Source organism: Furipterus horrens, unplaced genomic scaffold, assembly GCF_987537825.1.
Source record: "Furipterus horrens unplaced genomic scaffold, mFurHor1.1.pri manual_scaffold_10, whole genome shotgun sequence".
NCBI lineage: Eukaryota > Metazoa > Chordata > Mammalia > Chiroptera > Furipteridae > Furipterus > Furipterus horrens.
In genome coordinates, this window is record NW_028327180.1 from 42,872,408 (window position 1) to 42,891,837 (window position 19,430).

The 19,430-nt window shown below is 50.1% G+C and overlaps 1 protein-coding gene across 3 annotated transcripts in view; it reads left to right on the forward strand.

The window, feature by feature from the left end:
• Positions 1-19,430, forward strand: part of CARM1 (coactivator associated arginine methyltransferase 1) — a 41,454-nt gene that overhangs the window by 12,667 nt on the left and 9,357 nt on the right. For all 3 annotated transcript variants that reach the window (XM_090289599.1, XM_090289598.1, XM_090289600.1), the window contains exons 2-6: positions 12,750-12,875; positions 13,994-14,100; positions 15,054-15,158; positions 17,241-17,351; positions 18,550-18,727. In XM_090289599.1, the coding sequence (XP_090145725.1) occupies positions 12,750-12,875; positions 13,994-14,100; positions 15,054-15,158; positions 17,241-17,351; positions 18,550-18,727 (627 nt within the window). The remainder of the gene's footprint in view (positions 1-12,749; positions 12,876-13,993; positions 14,101-15,053; positions 15,159-17,240; positions 17,352-18,549; positions 18,728-19,430) is intronic.

The window sequence follows — 19,430 nt, forward strand, 5'->3', positions numbered from 1 at the left end:
TAGCATGGATGGGGAGATATCTGCATGTAATAGCTCCCGCCCAATTGGTGCCCTAGGATTCTTTTCAGAAAGCCAGGCCCTTTCTTTGTCTGGTCCTCCTTTGCTTGGGGTTGCCCTTCTGCACACCTCACAGTTAGGCTCCTTCTGGGGCCCATCAAGATCAGGCCTGCTGGGCCCAAAGCCTTCAATCCCAGAAAGCAGAGCTGGCCTTTCTGGGAGAGGAGCCCCTGCTGAATGTCCCCACTCAGGCCTCTGACCTCTCCAAACCATCACTGATTTATGCGGTTTCATTGTCCCTAGTGCAGGGGCCCTTCTCAAGCCCGTGGGGCAGAACTGCCTGCTGTTTCTCAGGGTGTCACTCCCACGAGTGGCTCCAACAGTCTCCTGAATTCAGCAGAGAGGCCTGTGGCCTGGGTAGTGCCGGGGCTGCAGGAGCCTTACCTTCCCCACATGCCAGTGGGAAACCTTGGGGTGGGGGTGTTTCTGCTCCCCAGATGGTTGTCTCTCCAACCAGGAGTCTGTTCCATCCTCAGCCCTGCTCACGCATCATCGCCCAGAGTCTTGTCACCCTGCCACTGGGTGACTTTGGAAGTGATTAGCCCTCATGGGAAACTTGTATTCTCACAACCTCTCTTGGAGTAGATTTAACTGCTTGACTTTTCCAGCTGCCTGTAAATTGCTAACCCTGTATTCGGTGTGAGCCTTTTGGGCCAGCAGAAGTGGCTGTGTTGAGTTACTGCGAGATATTTTGAAAGGAATGAAGGATATGGCAAACACTGTGTGCTTCCAACCCTACCTTAAGAAATAAAATGTGGATAGAATGAAGACCCCCTCCCCCCATCTTGTCTCCTCCCAGGGAGGTAACCTCATGTTCCCCCATTTCTCATTTCTGGGGTGTTAGCCTTCACCAGGGGCCATTTTGATGTGGTCTAAAGACCCAACCTAAAGGAAGATGTGCCCAAGCACTATGTGAGGCTGATGCCTCTCTCAGCTACAGCCAGGTGTCCCTGAGGAGCACACGTAGCCTGGTCTGGGTCTAGCATGGCCTAGTGTCCAGAATTCTCTCCAGGTCTCCTTCTCTCTACCATTGGTTCTGGCCTTAGGGAAAAGGGGGCCAATAACACCTGCTGTTCGCCCTTGGGTCTTGGGCTGGGCACAGGGTGTGTTAGTCCATGACAACACTGTGTAATGCTTTATTATTTTTCTAGACATGGAAGCTGAGGATTTGGTGAGGGTCCCCCTGCTAACTGATTCCAGAACCAGGGTTCTGACAACTACCTTGCTTCCCCCACAGGAGAAGGGCTTTCCTAGGTGACTGCTGCCTGGAATGCAGGCCTGCTGCCTCAGGCTTAAAGAAACCTGAGCCTCTAGTGGCCCTGGGAGCTCAGACCTGGCCAGCTTGCTGCCCCTCCTCCATCACACCCACTAAGGTGCGGGGGCGGGGGGATGGGGGAACGGGATGGTGCAGGCCTGCTCTGAGGAAGAGAGTGGCTGGAGGTACTGGTGTGCTTCATCCTCTAGCCCTAGTAGGACCCTTAGGTCATAGGGCCTGAGGCTGCAGAGGGCCTGTTCCCACTACCCTTCCCTATGTAGCAGGGTTGGGGGTGCAGTACACTTAATCAGACCTGCTCACTTAGGGGAGGGCCCAAGCAATGTAATGATTGCCTTTTGTCTGGTTGTCTTTTGTGTACAAGGTAAAAATTCTAGCTGCTCAGGAGAGTGTAACATGAAAAGTCCCTCTTTTCCTCCCTCTGGATCGTGACGTGTCTCCACATCTGGTCTTCTGATGTGACCTTCCCACACCGTTTTTCAGGCACCTGTGCATAAATCTCTCCCTGGGACCCCCACTGTGCTGAAAGTTCCACAATTTCAACAATGGGAGAGGAGGGTGCCCATGAAAAGTGTATCTCCCTTCCAGAGGCAGTGACTGGAGTCATTTCATTGTGTTTCTTTCTAGACAAGGCCCAGGCTTGCAGTGCGCTTGGCCACCCCCCACACCCCCATTTTTTACACCCACAGCACATCTCTTTTACACTGTTCTGTGCTTAACAGTGTGGCTTGGTTATCCTAACATGGCAATGTTTACAGATTGAAATCTACGTCTTCATTGGCTGCACTGCACCTTCATTCACTCACTTAGGTATTTAGGTTTGCTGCTGCTTTGAACAGTCCAGATCTAGGTAAACCCTGGCTGACATTTGTAAGCAGAGCTATAAGATAAGGCATGGGGATTGCTGGGTCAGGACAGATTGCCCTGGAAATAGATGCTCAGACGCAGGCTGCAGGGTGTACTAGGCTTGCCCAAGGAGTCCAGGGGGACCCTCCTGGTCCTCAAATACCATGGCACAGGGCAGTGTGTGGCAGCAGCTGCTTGGAACACTTCTGAGGACAGCACCAGAGCACCTGGCTTGGAGTTACCTCTGGAGAGGGAGGCTGGGCTGTGTTAGGATTCCCCCCGGTTGGGATCGATCTGACAGTGGTCAAAATGGCTGCTCCTCAGTCATGAAGTACTTAGTACACTTAACTGCTACCTCTGTCATGTCAGCTAGTCCTCACAGCAGGGGTTTTATCACCATTTCATTTCCATTTCACAGATGGGGCTCCTGAGGTCAGGTGTGAAGGCAGGTTGGGGGGCTGGCTGCCAGTCCCTCCAGGTGGGTTGTGTCATCTCACCCAGAGGGCTGTGTCAAAATGATCATTTGACAGATGAGGACATTGAGACCCATGGTCACATAGCAGGAGAATGGCAAGCTTGGCCCTGAACTGAGGTCCACCATGATGCCCATTATTTTAACCACTACTGTTTTTGGCCTATCTTGCTGGATGGTCAGAGAGTGACCGCTTCCCTCTCCTGGCTATGGGGAGCCATGACACACAGGGACAGAGGGAAGCTTCTAGCCCACAGTTTAGAAACTTAATCACTACCTCCAGGGCAGTCGGTCCTGAGCTTCTGGTTGGTGGGATGTCCTTCCCAGACTTGAGCCCTGCCTCACCCAAGGCCTGGCTTGGCGTGATTGCTGTCACCTCCTCGAGCCAGTCTGTAATCTGCATTGTACCCTACATCTGTGTGATCGGACTCTCTGAGTTCTTTCCAACCCCCTTATTCTACCTTCTTACTGGCATACCATGTGCCATTGGCCTCCCACTGGTACCTGTGTGGGAAGGCAGAGCCTGGCATCCTGTTCACTGCTGGGGCACCTGTGCCTGTGCTTGGCACAGGGCAGCTCCAGGCAGGAGCTGCCCAGGGGCCCTAAGCAGAGGGAAGCCGATGGAGGTTGGGAAGCACCTTGATTTTTTCATGTCTTGTTCTCCTTTCCTTTTAATTTCCCCCTTGGAATGTTCTCCCTCTAGAAGGTGAACAGCCCATGTTTTATTTGGCAGCAGGAGGCGATTTAATAAAAGACCTCACATTCGGACAAATGTTTCTGTTTCCCCTGCTGCTCAAGTTATTTCTTGTTTGATGGCTGTAATAGTTTTCCTGTTATAGAGGCAAGGACTGGAAATGTGGCCTTTTTGTTGTTGTTTTTCCCCTGAGCTGATGGCTGCTCTCCCATCTCGCCCTCCACCGTCCTGTTCTCCACGAGGGAAAGAACTCTCATCTTGCATGAGGATGGAAGGTTCTGCTGGAGGAGAGATTAACTCCAGGCATTTTGTTCTTGTTCCACTTTGTCCCTCTGATCCAGGTCTGTCCATTCTAAAGGGCTTGAGACCCCACTGCTTGCTTCATTACTTTCTAGAAGCAAGGGGGGGAAAGCAAGGAGGACAGTCGGGGCAGAAAGGTGACTTGGGGCCACCCAATACCCAGTGTCTCTGAGCAGCTAAGTGACTGTCCTGAGGCCATGAACTAGGTCAGGGCCTAGGTGCCTGGTCTCCCACACCAGCTGCTTCCCGCACATAGGGAGAGGCTCTGCCTCCCTGACTGCATGCCTTGGGCGTCCATGTGCAGAGCCCTGGGTCTGTGCGAGGAGGGCGTTGAATATGGAGCCACCCTGTAATTGGGGCTTGTCCAGGAAGTTCTGGAGGATCTCCAGGAGAAGGTAACAGGGATTCAGGGGAAGAGAAGAATGGTGCTCTGGGTCTCAGGAGCCATGGAGGCTGGAGAGAAGTCCTTTCTGGCCATGTTCTGCGGGGTGGCAAAGGCCAGCATGGCATGACTGGGGAGATAGAGAGGTGTGACAGGGCTGCAGACATTGAGAGGGGCTCATGGGCCCTATAAGGAGTTTGGACTTGTTCCAGAAGACTCTGGGGAACCATGGAGGGGTGTAAGCAGGCAAGAGACCACAGTAAATCAGCAGTATTAGAAACTGTGACTGGGAGGTGACTGGAGGCTTGGCCTGTCACCCAGGACCACTGGTCACTGTCCCTGAGACAGGTATTTCTGTGTCAACATCTTCCTGAGGCTCCCAGCTCTTTTGAGGCATTCCTAGGTGCTATGCCTGGTATAAGGTGGTGAGCTGAGTGTTTCCTTGAAACCAGGACCAGGGATCCCCTTGTGCCTCAGGGTACCCCCAGTTCTGCTGCCTGGATCCCAGGGTGCTGTCCAGGGAGCCAACAAGGAGGTTGGCTCTGTGGTGGGCAGGGAGCAGGCAGTCTGCAGCCCCTAGAGTTGCCCCCTTCTGATCCTCCCTCATCTCCTGGCCAGCAGCTCCTCCTCCAGTCCTGTCTCTCTCAGCACATGGTCCTTCTGGTGCTGCCAGTGGCTGTGGAAGCAGCCAGACTTGAGCCACACATCCACCAGGCCCTTTTGCGACCCCTCAACAACCCTCCTGCAAATCACCTATCTTTGCCTGGGAGTCTGTCTTTGCAACCTTCCTGGGCACAGCCAAACTATCTCAGTCACCCTCATTCTCCCTGCTGTATCCCTCCAGGGAAAATCATTTCTCCTGCACTGCCTGTGTGGCTCGGTGGGTTGGGCATTGTCCTGCGAACTGAAGGGTCGCTGGTTTGATTCCTGATCAGGGCACATGCCTGGATTGCAGGTTTGGTCCCTGGTTGGGGTGCATACAGAGGCAACCAATGGATGTCTCTCTCATGTCAATGTTTCTCTCCCTCTCTTTCTCCTTCCCTTCCTCCCTCTCTCTAAAAAACAAATAAACATTCCTTCTATATGTTTCATACAGAACACTTTGAACACTTGTGATTACCAACTATGTATGTGTGAGGGGGATAATTCCCACACACCAAGCTGGGTGTCTGATAATTCAACTCTGTTCTGATACTACTTCCCTGGAGATAGCAATAGATCCCACAGGTTAAGGGTTGAGTTCCACAAGAATGTCTCTCAACCTAGAGAAATATCTAGGTTGTCACCTGTGCTTCTCAGCTACCAGCTATAAATTGGGTTTTCCCCTGACCCCATCTTCAGGTTTGACACATCTGTGAGAGTGGCTCACAGAACTCAGGAAACTATTGTACTTACTAGATTCAGGTTACTATAGAAAGCTGAAACTCGGGAACAGCAGATGGACAAGATGCACAGGGCAAGGGCTGTGTTTGTGGGGGGGGGGGGCACAAAGCTGCCATGCCCTCTCCTCAGGCATGCCACTCCCCTAAATCTCCAGGTGTTCACCAACATGAAAGCTCTCAGAACCCAGTCCTTTGGGTTTTTATGGTGGCTTTATTATGTAGACGGTATTGATTAAATCTTTGGCTCTTGATAGCTGTGGGGGCAGGGATGGGGACACTGAAAGTTCCAACCCTCTAATACTTGGTTGGTCCCTCTGACAACCAGCCTTCATCCCTAGGGGCTTTTCAAAGGTTGCTCACTAACAAACTGCAGTGATTGAAAGGGGCTTGTTATGAATCACAAAAGATACTTTTTATTATTCTTATCACTTAGGAAATTCCAAGAGCTTTAGAACCTCTGTGCCAGGAACAGGAACCAAATATGTATTATAAGTCTCACTATCGCAGTCCCCTTTTCTCTCTGCCTTCCTATGTGCTCTCATTGGAGAATTTGTTCCCAGTCTCTTTCCCAGGCTCTGTCAGATGCCACCTCTAAGTTCCTACTGTGGCCCTCTTCCCCTGGCCTCAGTACCCAGCACCTGGGGATCCTCATAACTGCCACCCTGCTCACCTCACCTCCTCTGGGGTGGGGATGATGTCTCTACTGCTCAATGTCTGGTGAAGTAGGCAGAGAAGGGGGCTTAGCACCCAGCCTCCTGCACCTGTAGTTCTCGATGCCCCTGCTGGGTTTGTACTGGGCTGGTCAAAAAGTCCAGTATGTTTTTTTCCTGTACGGTGGCTCTAATAGCACTTAGTTGTCTTTAACTTCATTTGAAACAATTTTGTTAGATTGTATTGTGACAGCTGTCATATCAGCGTGCATTTTAAAAAAAACATTAAAATTGATGAATTTTTGTGCAGCCATTTTAATACTGAAGATGGAAGAAGATATGCAGCTGAAATGCAAAAAAAGATTTGTGCAGTGTATGGAGAAGGTGCTGTGACTGATCGAATGTGTCAAAAGTGGTTTGCAAAGTTTCTTGGTACTATTGACATTTTGTGCAAATAATTCTTTGCTGTTGGGACTGTCTAATGCATTGGAAGATGTTTAGCAGCACCCCTGGCCTCTACCCACTAGAAGCCAATAGCAGGAGATAGCCAACATACTTGAAATATCTAAATCAATAAAGTTATTGGTGAAAATGAAAACTGTGTCTTTTATTTTATAGAAGAAAACATATGGACTTTTTGGCCAATTCAGTAATAAAGTTTTATTGGCACATAGCCACACTTGCTCGTTGACACATCATATGTGGCGGAGTTGAGTTGTAGTAACATTATATAGCCCACAAAGCTGAGAATATTTACTGTCTGGTTATTTAGAGAATGTTGGTTGACCCCTGCTTTAGGAAGCATAGAGAGGCTGGACAGCCTGTCAATTAGGAGCACAGACCCTGAAGCCAGTCACCTGAGCCACTTGTGTGTGACCTTAACCTGTCTGAGCCCATTTCCTCATTTGAGTCCACCTGGGCAGTAACAGTAGATACCCACAGGATTGCTATGAGGGGTTCATGTAAAGTGCAGGGACAAAGCCTGGCACCTGGAGAATGTTGTTACTCATAGTCTGACACCCCAGCCCCAGAAGGGTGTGGGTAGGGGTTGGGCCTGGCTCCCCATGGGGCCTCTGTGTTTATGATAAGGACTTGCAAGAGCCTTGCTTCCCTGGAGCAAGATAGGTGAGGTGGTTTTCTGACCCCACTGGGGCTCCACCTAGGCACACCCACCCAGTGGTGTTGTCCCTGGTGGTTTCAGTCCTTTACCCCTAGGCCCCAGAGCTTCAGTTGGACAGACTTGGCAGGGTGGCAGGTAGGAGGGAGGCCAGCCCATGGTGCCTGGCTGGGACAAGGAATAAGGCATACATTTGTGGCGGATGTGGCATGATTAACATCCCTCAGTCTGGGTTCATCTGTGTCATGCTCCCTGTTCAGACCCTGCCTGCAGGGAAAAGGAACACAGCTCTGCTGACCCCAATCTGTGGGACCCCCGCACAGCACCCTTTGTACTCACCCCCACTTAAATTGTCACCGCAGCCTGCTAGCTCCTCTCCTGATTCTTGTGCCCCACCTCTCTGGGCCATGTGTACATAGGCCCCGAATACACCAGCTATGTGACAAAGCTGGTGCTTTCTAGGTTGGTTTCTGCAGGTGGGGCACAGAGGCCTTGAGTTCCTGCTTTTTCTGTGGCTCACCCACTGTTGTCAGCCTGTAAGTTGCCAGCAGGTTTTCTGACAGACAGGGCTGTGCCTGTGTGGGGACATAGTCTTCATTGCTAGGTGAAGGCCATATGAGATCCAGGCCGAAGGTCCCTTTCCTGAGGGGAGATGCTCTTCCAGGACACTCCCCGTGGGGAGCCGTTAGGGAGCCAGGATGCAGGGTACACATTTCAGTTGTGCTCCACCTGGCCACAGGTGACTGTGGACAGTGGGTGAGCCTGAGCCCTCTGTGCAGCAGGCCATGGGCAGATAGAAGCACAGCACCACCACCTCCACCTGTTGCCCTCAGGGCCTATCCTAGTGAGAAAAGGAGAGAGAAGGGGAGGGGGAACAGTGAGTGTGAAGGCCCAGAGCTGCTCCATTGCAGGAAGGGGCTGGGGAGTGGAGAGGCTGATGAATGAAGGATATAGGTTATGCATGGCCAAGCACCTCCTATGTACCAGGGACTGGCCTGTGGAGTGGCATAGCCGTGACTCACAAAATGCTGACTTCACAAGCTTTGGGTGCTGGTGCCACTGCCGTGATAGGACAGGTTAGGTTTCCTTCAGCCCCAGCTTCTCTGGCCCGAGCCTTAGCCTCTAGATACAACCAAGCTTCACTCAGCCACAGGCCCTGGTGGTTGCCTGCCCTGCTCCAGGTTGCAGAGGATGCTAGGGCAACTGGTCAAGTTGCCAGGCTGCTTTGTAAACAGAGGCCTTCACTGGTCTGCTCACTGTCACTGGCTCAACCAACAAATTGACTTATCTCCTGCCCCAGAGCGGGTGTGGGTGTGGGCACCATGCCAAGGTTTGGGGTTTCTTCCTGGTGGTACCTGCTTATAGCTGGACTTAGGAGTACCTTGTTGTGAATCCCCTGTGGGGATAGCATGGCTGTGAGCCTATAGCACTGCCTTCACCCCTCCGCCCCCCAGGGCACGGGATCTGGCTCAGGGAGCCCTCTTCCAGGATCTGTTCCTGGCCCAGTGAACACCTATAGGCCCTTTATAATCACCCACTGGGAATTTTTTTATTTTTCTATTGAGATAAAATTTATATGATGTAAACCATTGTAAAGCATACAGTTCGGTGGCATTTAGGACATTTCCACTATCCCGTAACAGTCACCTCTGTCTCATTCTAAAACATTTTCATCAACCCAAAGGAAACCTTTTATCCATTAAGCAATCATTCCCTGTCCTCCTTCCTCCCTCCTCCCATCCCCTGGCAACCACCAATTTGCTTTTTGTCTTTATGGATTTGTCAGTTATGGATAGTTCATATAAATGCAATCATGTATGTTACCTTTTGTGTCTGACTTCTTTCACTGGGCATAATGTTTCTGAGGTTCATCCATCTTAAAAACATATCAAGGCTTCATTCCTTTTTATGACTGGGTAATATTTCTTTGTATGGATGCACCATGTTTTGTTTATACATTCAGCAGTTGATGTACATTTGAGTTGTTTCTACTTGCTGGCTATTGTGAATACTACTACTTTGAGTATTTGCACACAGTTATTTGTTTGAATACAGTATCTGCTTTCAGTTCTTTTGGTTATATAGCTGTGGTGGGATTGCTGTGTCAAACGGAAACTGTATTTTTAACTTTATGAGGAATCACCAAACTGTTTTCTACCATTTTTCTGTTGCTATCAAGCAGGGTATGAGTGTTCCAGTTTCTCCACATTCTTGCCAGTACTTGTTATTTTCACCCCCTCTTTTTTTCAGCTTTTAAAAATATTTATTTATTTATTTTTAGAGATAGGGGAAAGGAAGGAAAAGGGAGAGAGACATCGATGTATGAGAGATACATCAATCTGTTGCCTCTCCCATGCCCCCAACTGGGAAACTGGCCTGAAACCCAGGCATGTGCCCTGACTGGGAATTGAACCAGCGGCCTCTTAGTTCACAGGTTGGCACACAATCCACTGAGCCACACCAGCCAGGGCTCACCCCTTCTTTTTTGTGTTTTAAATTATAGCCATCCTAGTGGGTGTGAAGTGATATCTCATAGTTGTTTTGATTTGCATTTCCTAATGACTAATGGTGTTTTTTTTGATGGGCTTATTGGCCATTTGTGTGTCTTCTTTGGAGGTACATGTCTCTTCAAGTCCTTTTGCACGTTTTTCAATTGGGTTATCTTTTGTTATTAAGAGTTCTTTGTATCCCTAACCATGTGACTCGGTTGGATGTCATTCTGCGAAGTGAAAGGTTGCCCGTTTGATTCCAGGTTGGGGCACATGCTTGGGTTGCAGGTTTGGTCCCCAGTCAGGGTGCGTACAAGAAGCAACCAACTGATGTTTCCCTATCACATTGATATTTCTCTCCCTCTCTTTCTCCCTCCCTTACCTTCTTTCTAAAAATAAATAAATAAAAACTTAAAGAGCATTCTTTGTATATTTTGGGTGCTAGTATATACAGGTAAATGATTTGCAAATACTTTCTTCCATCCCGTAGGTTGTCTTGTCACTTAAAAAAAACAGTTATTTATTTATTTTTAGAGAGAGGGGAAGGAAGGGAAAAAGAGAGGGAGAGAAACATCAATGTGTGATTGCCTCTCGTGCACCCCCAACTGGGGACCTGGCCTGCAACCCAGGCATGTGCTGTGACTGGGAATCGAACCTGCAACCCTTTGGTTCTCAGGCTGGCACCCAAGCCACTGACCCACATTAGCCGTGCTGTTTTTATAGTGTCCTTTGATGCACAAAAGTTTTAAATTTTGATGAAGTCCAATTTATGTAGTTTTTCTTTTGATACTCTTGTTTTTGGTGCCATATCTAGAAATCTTTGCTTAAATTCTTTGCCAAATCATGAAGATTTACTCCAGTGTTTTCTTTTAGAAGTTTTATGGTTTTCACTCTTATATTTAGGTCATTAATCCATTTGAGTTAGGTTTTATGTCTGATATGAGGTAGGGATTCAACTTCATTCTTTTGCATGTGGAGATCCAATTATCCCAGCACCATTCCTTGAAGAGATTCTTTTCTCCCCACTGAATGTTCTTGGTACCCTTGTTAAAAATCAATTGACTGTTTGTGAAAAGTAAAAAACAAAACAATAGACTGTAAACATAAGGGTTTATTTCTGAACTCTAATTCTGTTTCATTGATTTATATGTCTGTGCTTTTGCCAGGACTATTTTGTTTTGATTACTGTATCTTCATAGTAAATTTTGAAACCAGGAGGCGTGAATCTTTTAACTTTGTTCTTTTTCAAGACTGTTCTGGCCTCCCATCTGTGTGGCTCAGTTGGTTGGGTGTCATCCCATGAACCAAAGAGTTCTCTGGTTTGATTCCTGGTCAGGGTACATGCCTGTGTTGCGGGTTTTGTCCCCAGTCACGGCATGAATGTGAGGCAACCAGTCAGTGTTTCTCTCTCACATCAATGTTTCTTGCCCTCTCTTTTTCCTCCCTCTCTCTTTAAAATAAAAAATAAAAAATAATTTTTTTTTTTTAAAGACTGTTCTGGCAATTCTGGGTGATGGGGAACATTTTGCCACATTTGTACTTGTGCTTCTCTCTGTACATATATTTTGTTGTTGTTTTGATGAACCACTCCAAAGTGAGTTGTAAACATCACCAGAATCCACTTGAAATTATTTCACATGTATCTTCTAAGAATAAGGGCATTCTCCTACAGAACCACATTGTTATCATCACATCCAAATCATTTTAAATGATCGTGTCTACCAAGTGTCGCTGGTTCAATTCCCAGTCAGGGCACATGACTCGGTTGCGCGTTGGGGGCACAAGTGAGAGGCAACCACACAGTGATGGTTTCTCTCCTTCTCTTTCTCCTTTCCCCTCTCTCTAAAAATAAACATAAATTTAAAAAACAAATAAATTATCACATCTATAGTTCACACTTACATTTCCCCCGATGTCTTCTGCAGCTCTTGAAAAGCTTTTTTTCTTAGGCTCCTGTCCAGGTCACACTTGGCAATTGATGTCTTTTTAGTCTCCCTCCTTCTGGAATAGTTCCCTGCAATTTTGGTATTTTCTGACATTGGCCTTTTTGAAAAGACCAGGCAGGTTGTTTGCAGACTGCCTCATCATTTGTCACTGTCTGTTGTCCCCTTGTGATGAGACCAGGGTAAAATTTTTGCTAAGAATGCATGACATGCCACATTTGTCCTGCAATGTTACATTAGGGCCACAGTGTTAACATGGGTTTGTCCTGTTCCTTGTAATGCTAAGTTTTACCATTGGGCTGAAGTGGGCACACCTGTTGTGTGAGTCTGTTGAATGAATGACTAATAACAGTAATAGTGGCAGGCACGTGGATGCAGTGCTTCTGTGTGCACTGGACCCTATGCCAACCTCGTCATTAGCCCCATTTGACAGATGAGAAAACTGAGGCACAGGTCGGCTAAGTGACCTGCTTATGTGCCACACTAAAGCATCATAGGCGGGACATGAACCCAGGCTGTCTGGTTCCAGTGGCCATGCTCATAATCATTATGCTGCATAAATGCAAGGAGAATGTTCAGCTGAAAGAAGTAGGGGTGCCACCAAGAATTCATTCTTGACCCCCATTTCAGCACCAATAGTCCCCCCTTCCTCTCCATGTGACATGGAAGGATTGGCAAATGGATGCTTGACTCTTAGTTGGGACTGGGCACCCGCCAGGGAACCCTCTGACTCTGCCAAAGTTGCCCTTCTGTCACTGTGTCTTCCCACCTAAGTGCCCACTGGATGAATAGGAGTCCTCGCCCCAGGATGTGCTCCGTGAGGGGATGTCCTAGACGAGGATACCTGCGTGGCCCCACCGCTACTGGCACTCCCCATCTCAGCCCTGGTTGCCCTGTGGATAGTAGTCCTCTCCCACTGGACAGGCTGTGTTCCTGCGTCCCCGCTGCCTGATTGGCTATCACCTTATCCTCAGTGTGGGCTGGGCAGGCAGGACACATGGCAGCACTTTCAGGGAGGGATTTGTGGCACCTTGGAGCAATTGGAAAAGAGGGAAGGGATGAGGACAAGACTCAGGCAGTTTTGGGGGGGTCTTGCTCCCTGGGCCCTGAGCCTGCTAGCTCACACCCACTTCTGTCCTTGTAGATGAAGATGTATGTGTGTTCAAGTGCTCGGTGTCCCGCGAGACGGAGTGCAGCCGCGTGGGCAAGCAGTCCTTCATCATCACCCTGGGCTGCAACAGCGTCCTCATCCAGTTTGCCACACCCAATGGTATGTGTTCCTTCTGTCCTGGTGGCACAGAGAGTGCCCAGAGCCAGAGGCTCTTAGGCTCTGGGCTGTGGCTGGTGGGGATTTGGACACTAGTTAAATTGTGGCCCATCCATCTGTCCCAGCAAAGGCTCCACTATTGTTCAAAATCATATTCCCATGTAGAGATATGTCCCCATTCCTAGAACACTCTGCATCAGACCCTCCCTCACTGGCTCCTTTGCGTCCTTCTGGGCTTGGCTCATATCTCCTCTCCTCCACGAGGCCTGTTCTACACTCCTGCTGGGCTGCAACCCAGGCCTCTAGGAGCAGCCTATCAGGTGGGGTTTGGGCCTGGCCTGCCCGACAGCAGAGGATGGGGGTGAGACAAAGTCCTGAAGCACAGGCAGTGGCTCTGTTCTGAGCACAGAGAACTCATTGAAAGGTTTTAAACAGACCTGAGAGGATGCAAGCAGACATGGGTCTACCGAGGAGGGCTTGTGGTGACTCAGGGGTGGGGGAGCAGCAGCGGAGGTGGTAGGATGCCCAGGGCTAGAGACTGCCTGAGGCCCAGCAACAGGGCTTGGTCACTGCAGAACAGAAGTCACTGGTTCTGGTGGGTGGCACAGAGGCTTGTGTGGGAGAGCTCAAGTTGGAGAGGCTACCTGCCCATAGACGCATGGTGATTGGGTCTCTGAAGTGCTTTTGTGTTCACTGTCCATCAGTCCTCTGTTATGGGATATTGAGGTGGCATCCCTTGTGTCCAGTGTCATTCACAGACACTGCTGTGTGCCGCTGGGTGGACTTGCTAGGATGAATCCCAGAAATCTGATACCCAGGTCGGCAGACTTACGCCTGCAAAGGCTCCAGCCACACTGCCCTTCGGCGAGGAAGTTCCCAGGCCCATGGCTACCAGCCACGAGGAGCACATTCCCCCCAGAGAATGAGATGCCCTCCTTCTTGTGTCAGGCACCAAGTGGCGGTCTTGGCTGCCCTTCTTTTCCTTAAGTTTCATTATTGTTTTTGGAAAAAAAGAAATTGCCAAATACACATGCTCAATACAGCTAGACAGAGGGCCACTGGCCCATACAAACCCTTCCACCCCCAACACTGCCATGTGTGACCTGGCTTCCCCCTTTCAGATTTCTGTTCCTTCTACAACATCCTGAAGACCTGCCGGGGCCATACCCTGGAGCGGTCGGTGTTCAGTGAGCGGACGGAGGAGTCCTCCGCCGTGCAGTATTTCCAGGTGGGTATGTGTGGTCTTGGACATGCCACCACCAAATAATGGCCCCTGGGAGGCCGCGAAGCACAGGGCAGGCCCACCTGGGTTCATGTCCTGGCTCTGCCCCTTACTAGCCGTGTAACCTTGGGCAGGTTTCCTCCATTTGCTGGGTCTCACTTTTCTCATCTGTGAAACAGAGATGCCAGGGCCTGCCTTAGGAGGGTTGCTGGAAGGACTTGAGTGCAGGTGAAGTTCAGGTCCACAGGCGTTTTGAGCAATGACAGCACAGATAGAATGTACTGACCACATAGGGCATGCCAGGCACTGGTCCAAGAGCTTTCACAAATATGGAAGCACTTGAGCCCTCCCAACAACTCTAGGAGGTAAGTACTATTATTGTCCCCATTTTGCAGATGAGAAAACTGAGACTCAGAGGGGTTAAGTGACTTGCTCCAAGTCACACAGCTATTATGCAACAGAGCCAAGATGGGAAGCCAGGCCTGCCTGATGCCAAAGCCTGTGCCCCTGCCCAGGTGCCACGCTGCCTCCTGATCGCCTGTTGTCTTACAGAGAGAGCCTGCAGCACCTCACTCGCCTGGCACTCTGAGTCCTAGGGTTCTGTTTGATCTACTCTGCTTCTTTGGGGTTCCTAAGATGGGACAGGAGGTCCCTGATCCCAGAACTCTGCCTGTGGCAAATCTTGAGTTGTGCTGGTGGATTCCAGGTCCAGATGGCATCCAGCTGTGTCCTTTGGCCACGGTGATGGTAGAGGTGTCCCTACTGGGGGCTGCCTCTGGCTTCTCATTCCCTCTCCTGGAGTAGCCAGCAGCTGCCAGAGGGGTTTGGCCAGCAGAAAGGGTGCAGCCTTCTGTGGAAGGTTTGTGCCTGAAGTGACCCTTCTTCTGTCTCGGATCAGCCATGGCCTAGGCCATTTGTGTCACCGAGTGCCCTGTGCCATTGGCGTGTCTCTGTTCCAGTTTTATGGCTACCTGTCCCAGCAGCAGAACATGATGCAGGACTACGTGCGGACAGGCACCTACCAGCGTGCAATACTGCAGAACCACACGGACTTCAAGGACAAGGTGAGCAGGACCTGCTTTGCCTTCCCCTCCCTCTCCCCCATACCCCTTCCCACGGCTCTGTGCCCACCTCAGTACAACCGTTGCTTCTCTCTTTTTTCTTTGCTCATGGATTTTAGCTTTAATTTTTTCAGATTACAAAAACAAAATCTACTTTTTGTAAAAACTCAAAAGAACCCATCATGTACAATATGGACATGAAAGGCTTCTGTCATTTTCCTCCAAAACAACCACTGCCCAATTTTTTCTGTGCATGTATCAGCATATATGTTTTAGAGTTATTTAATATTATATATGTATGTGTGTGTATCCTATCTTATATATATATATATATATATTTATATATAAGATAGGATTGTGTTTTACTACATACTCTTCATCCAAAATTCTTTTTCCCCACCTAATGGCGTGTCTTGGGACATATTATCAATTCACATGGATATAGTATAATTTATCTAGTTACTTTTCTAGTTTCTTTTAAGATCTTTTTAATATTACCAAGTATTATACAGTGATTTTCGATGTCATCAATAGGTTCTGTGACTTTAAGTGAAATGGCATATAAGAAAACCAGTTTTACCCTAGGCTAATTGATATAAACGAGTTAGGTTTCTGTGCCATCCCATGAATATTTTAACGAATGACATTGAAAAAAATAATGTTATTTGAGGATGTGCTCTATACTTATGGTTAAAAAGAGAGAAAGCAATACGGAGTATCTATGTTCATAAGTGGAAGTTTATTTCCCTCTCTACCGTTTTGAACCCAGTGAGACCTTGTGTTTTTCTTGACTTATCTTTGGGTCTCTTAACATGATCCACGTGGATCTGCCTCATCCATTGCCTTGGTCACATCCCTCCAGCATTTTTGAGAATTCCTTCAGGACACTAAGCCCCCTGGGCCCCAGGGCATGACCCCTGTAGCCTGGGAAGATGTCCTGACCACAGCAGCATGCATGTCAGGACTGTCCTCCTAGCTGCTGGTGTGTGCTGTGCTGGAGCAGTGCTTGGGGCCTGGGAAGCGCACACTCCTTCAGTGAAGTTTCTTCCAGCTTTCCCAGGATGGCAATCCATTTCTTGGTTTATCTAGAACTCTGAGAGGCACCCTGAGGCCCTCCTACCTGACTATCTCAGCGCCCTCTGGGCGGGCACTTACTCTGTGCCTGCTGCTACTCAGAGCAGTTCTGCATATACAGGTCACAACTAGGCATTTCCATCCTGACTCTGCTGACATAGGTGCAATCAGACAAATCTGGAATGAGGGATGGTGTCCCACACACTAGCATGGACTCTTCTAAGAGCTCATGGTCTTGGAGCCAGCAGCCGTTTAGAGGGTGCCTATCAGTCCCTGGTCTTGGGCAGCTCAGGTGCCCCAGCCCAGCCACTGGGCTTGGGTCAGTACACAACCAGAGGACACTGCCACCAACACCCTAATACCTCGCAGGCCCCTTCCTTCCCTGTAAGGGCTGCAGAGGTCCCAGAAGGGTGCCTCTCAGCTGTTGGACCATTTTCTAGGGAGGACCACAGTACTCAGCCCAGTTGATTCAGGGTCCATGGGGCCCATGGGGTTGGAGCTGAGTAAACTTTCCCTGGGGGTTCCTCCCAGGATTCAGGGATGCCCTGTGGGGCCTGGCATTGGGGGTTGCCCACCTCCTTCTCTCTGGGTGGGCCTCAGTGGTCATGCTGTAGGGCTCAGAGGTGTCTTGACCTAGTGAGCGCTCAGTCCCAGAGAAACTGCAGGCTCTCTTGCGACAGCCAGGTGTCTACCATGCTGTATAGATAAAGTTAACAGTCCAGTCACTCCTGGAATCGGGTCTGAGAGCATGTGATGGTTTTAACATCGTAGCTGTCTTCAGAAATCCCACTCTTCCATCTTCAGATCCAGAACTGGGGGCTCCCACATGCCCCAGGTTGCTCAGAAACCAAGCTGTTGTCAGCTGGCCTTTGCCAAGGGGAGGCCGGCTGCAGGGCCCAGGGTGCTCTCAGCTGCATGGGTCTGCAGGGAGCCAGAACCTGGTGATGTGCACATCCTTGCGATCACCATCACTTCACAGGTGTCTTGTTCTCACTGCCCCGTCCTTCTCAGATTGTTCTTGATGTCGGCTGTGGCTCAGGGATCCTGTCGTTCTTCGCCGCCCAGGCCGGAGCAAGGAAGATCTATGCTGTTGAGGCCAGCACCATGGCCCAGCACGCCGAGGTCAGCGGCCACTGGGACCCCAGCCAGTCCTTGTCCTTCAGCTCTGTGCCCGCACCAGCCTGGGAAACTGGCCCTGCTGGGAGCCCCAAGGAGAGGAGATGTGACACCCCGCCCCCCCCAATTCAGGGGAATCTGTGGATATCACCTCTCTTTGGTCTGTTGTCCCCAAAATCTGGGCCTGAGGTGGTGTCCCTTCCATGACTGGTGGTCACCTACTGGGTTCAGGGGTGATTTGGGGTCTTCAGAGGCTTGACTGCCTTGTGCTTCAGGGAACTTTGCAGTCACACAGACTAGGATGGGATCTTGGACCTGGCCAGCGGCCTGCCTCTCTGAACCCTACTTCCCACATCTGTGAAATGTGGGTAACAACTGGGTTTTATTCATTAGTTTAAGCTGTCAATTTTTTTTTTTCATTCAGTGGTTCTTTGCACTAAAACCTTCAATCACAAGGTTCAAAATTAAAAGCCACTAAAGGTAAACAGTGACATTGTCCCATCCCCACCACTCACTCCCAACTGCCCGTCCCTCTCATCGCGGGAAGAGAGACATAAGTGCAAGCTCTGCAGAGCTATTGGGCATGCCCTTCTCTGCCTGCCCGGCTCTTACACACATGGTAGCCCACCACCATCTTGCACCTGCTCTGTTCCCTTAACAGTTTGTCTGCTACTATGTCATCATATAAAGAGCTTTTTTACTCTTTCTAGTGGCCACAGAGCATCCCTTTGCCTGGATGGACTGCTGTTTGTGTAGATACAGATTATTACCGCCACTCAGGCTGCTTCCCAGTCCTTGCAGCACAAATGGATGCTGTACTGAACCCCTCACACACGTGTCACCTCTCCTGTGTGCGATTATGTTCATAGGACAAATTTCTAGTACTGGAATAGCTGGGGTGGAGAATGTGTCCCAGTTTAGCTTTGTGGCTTTAGCAAAGCCTATCATCCCCATCTTCGCTCCCATGAGCAGTTACTGCCCTCTCAGGGTGGGGGTGATTTGAGGGGTCCAGGAGCTGCAGCAGGGAAGAGCCTGAGGGAGAACTGAGGCCATGGCTGATCATGGCTCTGGGTAGGGTGCTGGTCAAGGAAGCAGAGGGAATTGGGTGGCTACATGGGGACAAAGGTCCTCCCTTCCCTGAGGATGTGTGGTGGATGGGTGGGGGCAGGGACCCCTGTGACCCCTCTGGCCTGCCCACCCACAGGTCCTGGTGAAGAGTAACAACCTCACTGACCGCATCGTGGTCATCCCTGGGAAGGTAGAGGAGGTCTCGCTCCCTGAGCAGGTGGATATCATTATCTCAGAGCCCATGGGCTACATGCTCTTCAATGAGCGCATGCTCGAGAGCTACCTCCACGCCAAGAAGTACCTGAGGCCTGGTGGTGAGTGTCCTTGCCGGCATGGGGCCTGGCACCAGGGGTGCACCCACCAGGGCCCCTTGGGGTGCCCCTGGCTGCTACTCTGGGCACAGTTGTGGTTTAGCTCTCTGCTGGCCTGCTTTAGTGGCTCGCAGTGCTAAGGGCATCTAAGCCTTTGTGCCTCCCCCTACCCCCCGCTCCCTATGCCCAGCCTGCTTGGCCAGAGTACTGAGGGGTTCCCTCAGGTCCCCTGAGAGCCTCTGGGCTGCCTGCCATCTCATGCCCTGGTATCATGGGGACAGTGTGTGGCTGGGCATGCGGCAGGTATGGAAGGTGTTCTGTGGTGGGCTTAGAGGAGCTGACCTGTCATCTTCATTCCTAGCCCAGTAACCTTACCTTCAGCCGACAGGCCACTGCACTCCTCTAAGCCAGGAAGATGGGGCAAGGATCAGTGTGTTGCAGGGGCAGCTGGCTATCTGGCATGCCAGTCAGTGGCCTCATCTTTGTGTCACTGTGCCTGCCTGTCCATGCTCCTTGGTTATTGGGTCACTTTTTACACCTACCCATCTGTGTCCCTGTGGGACTGTGCCCATTCCTGGGTTGGGGTCTATGCCCGGTCCTGAACATCTGCTAGCATGTCCATTCTTGGTTCAGGTTGTGTCTTTGAGTATTTCTGTAAAAGCATGGAGTTGTGTGTGTGCACATACACATGTGGCACAGGAGGACC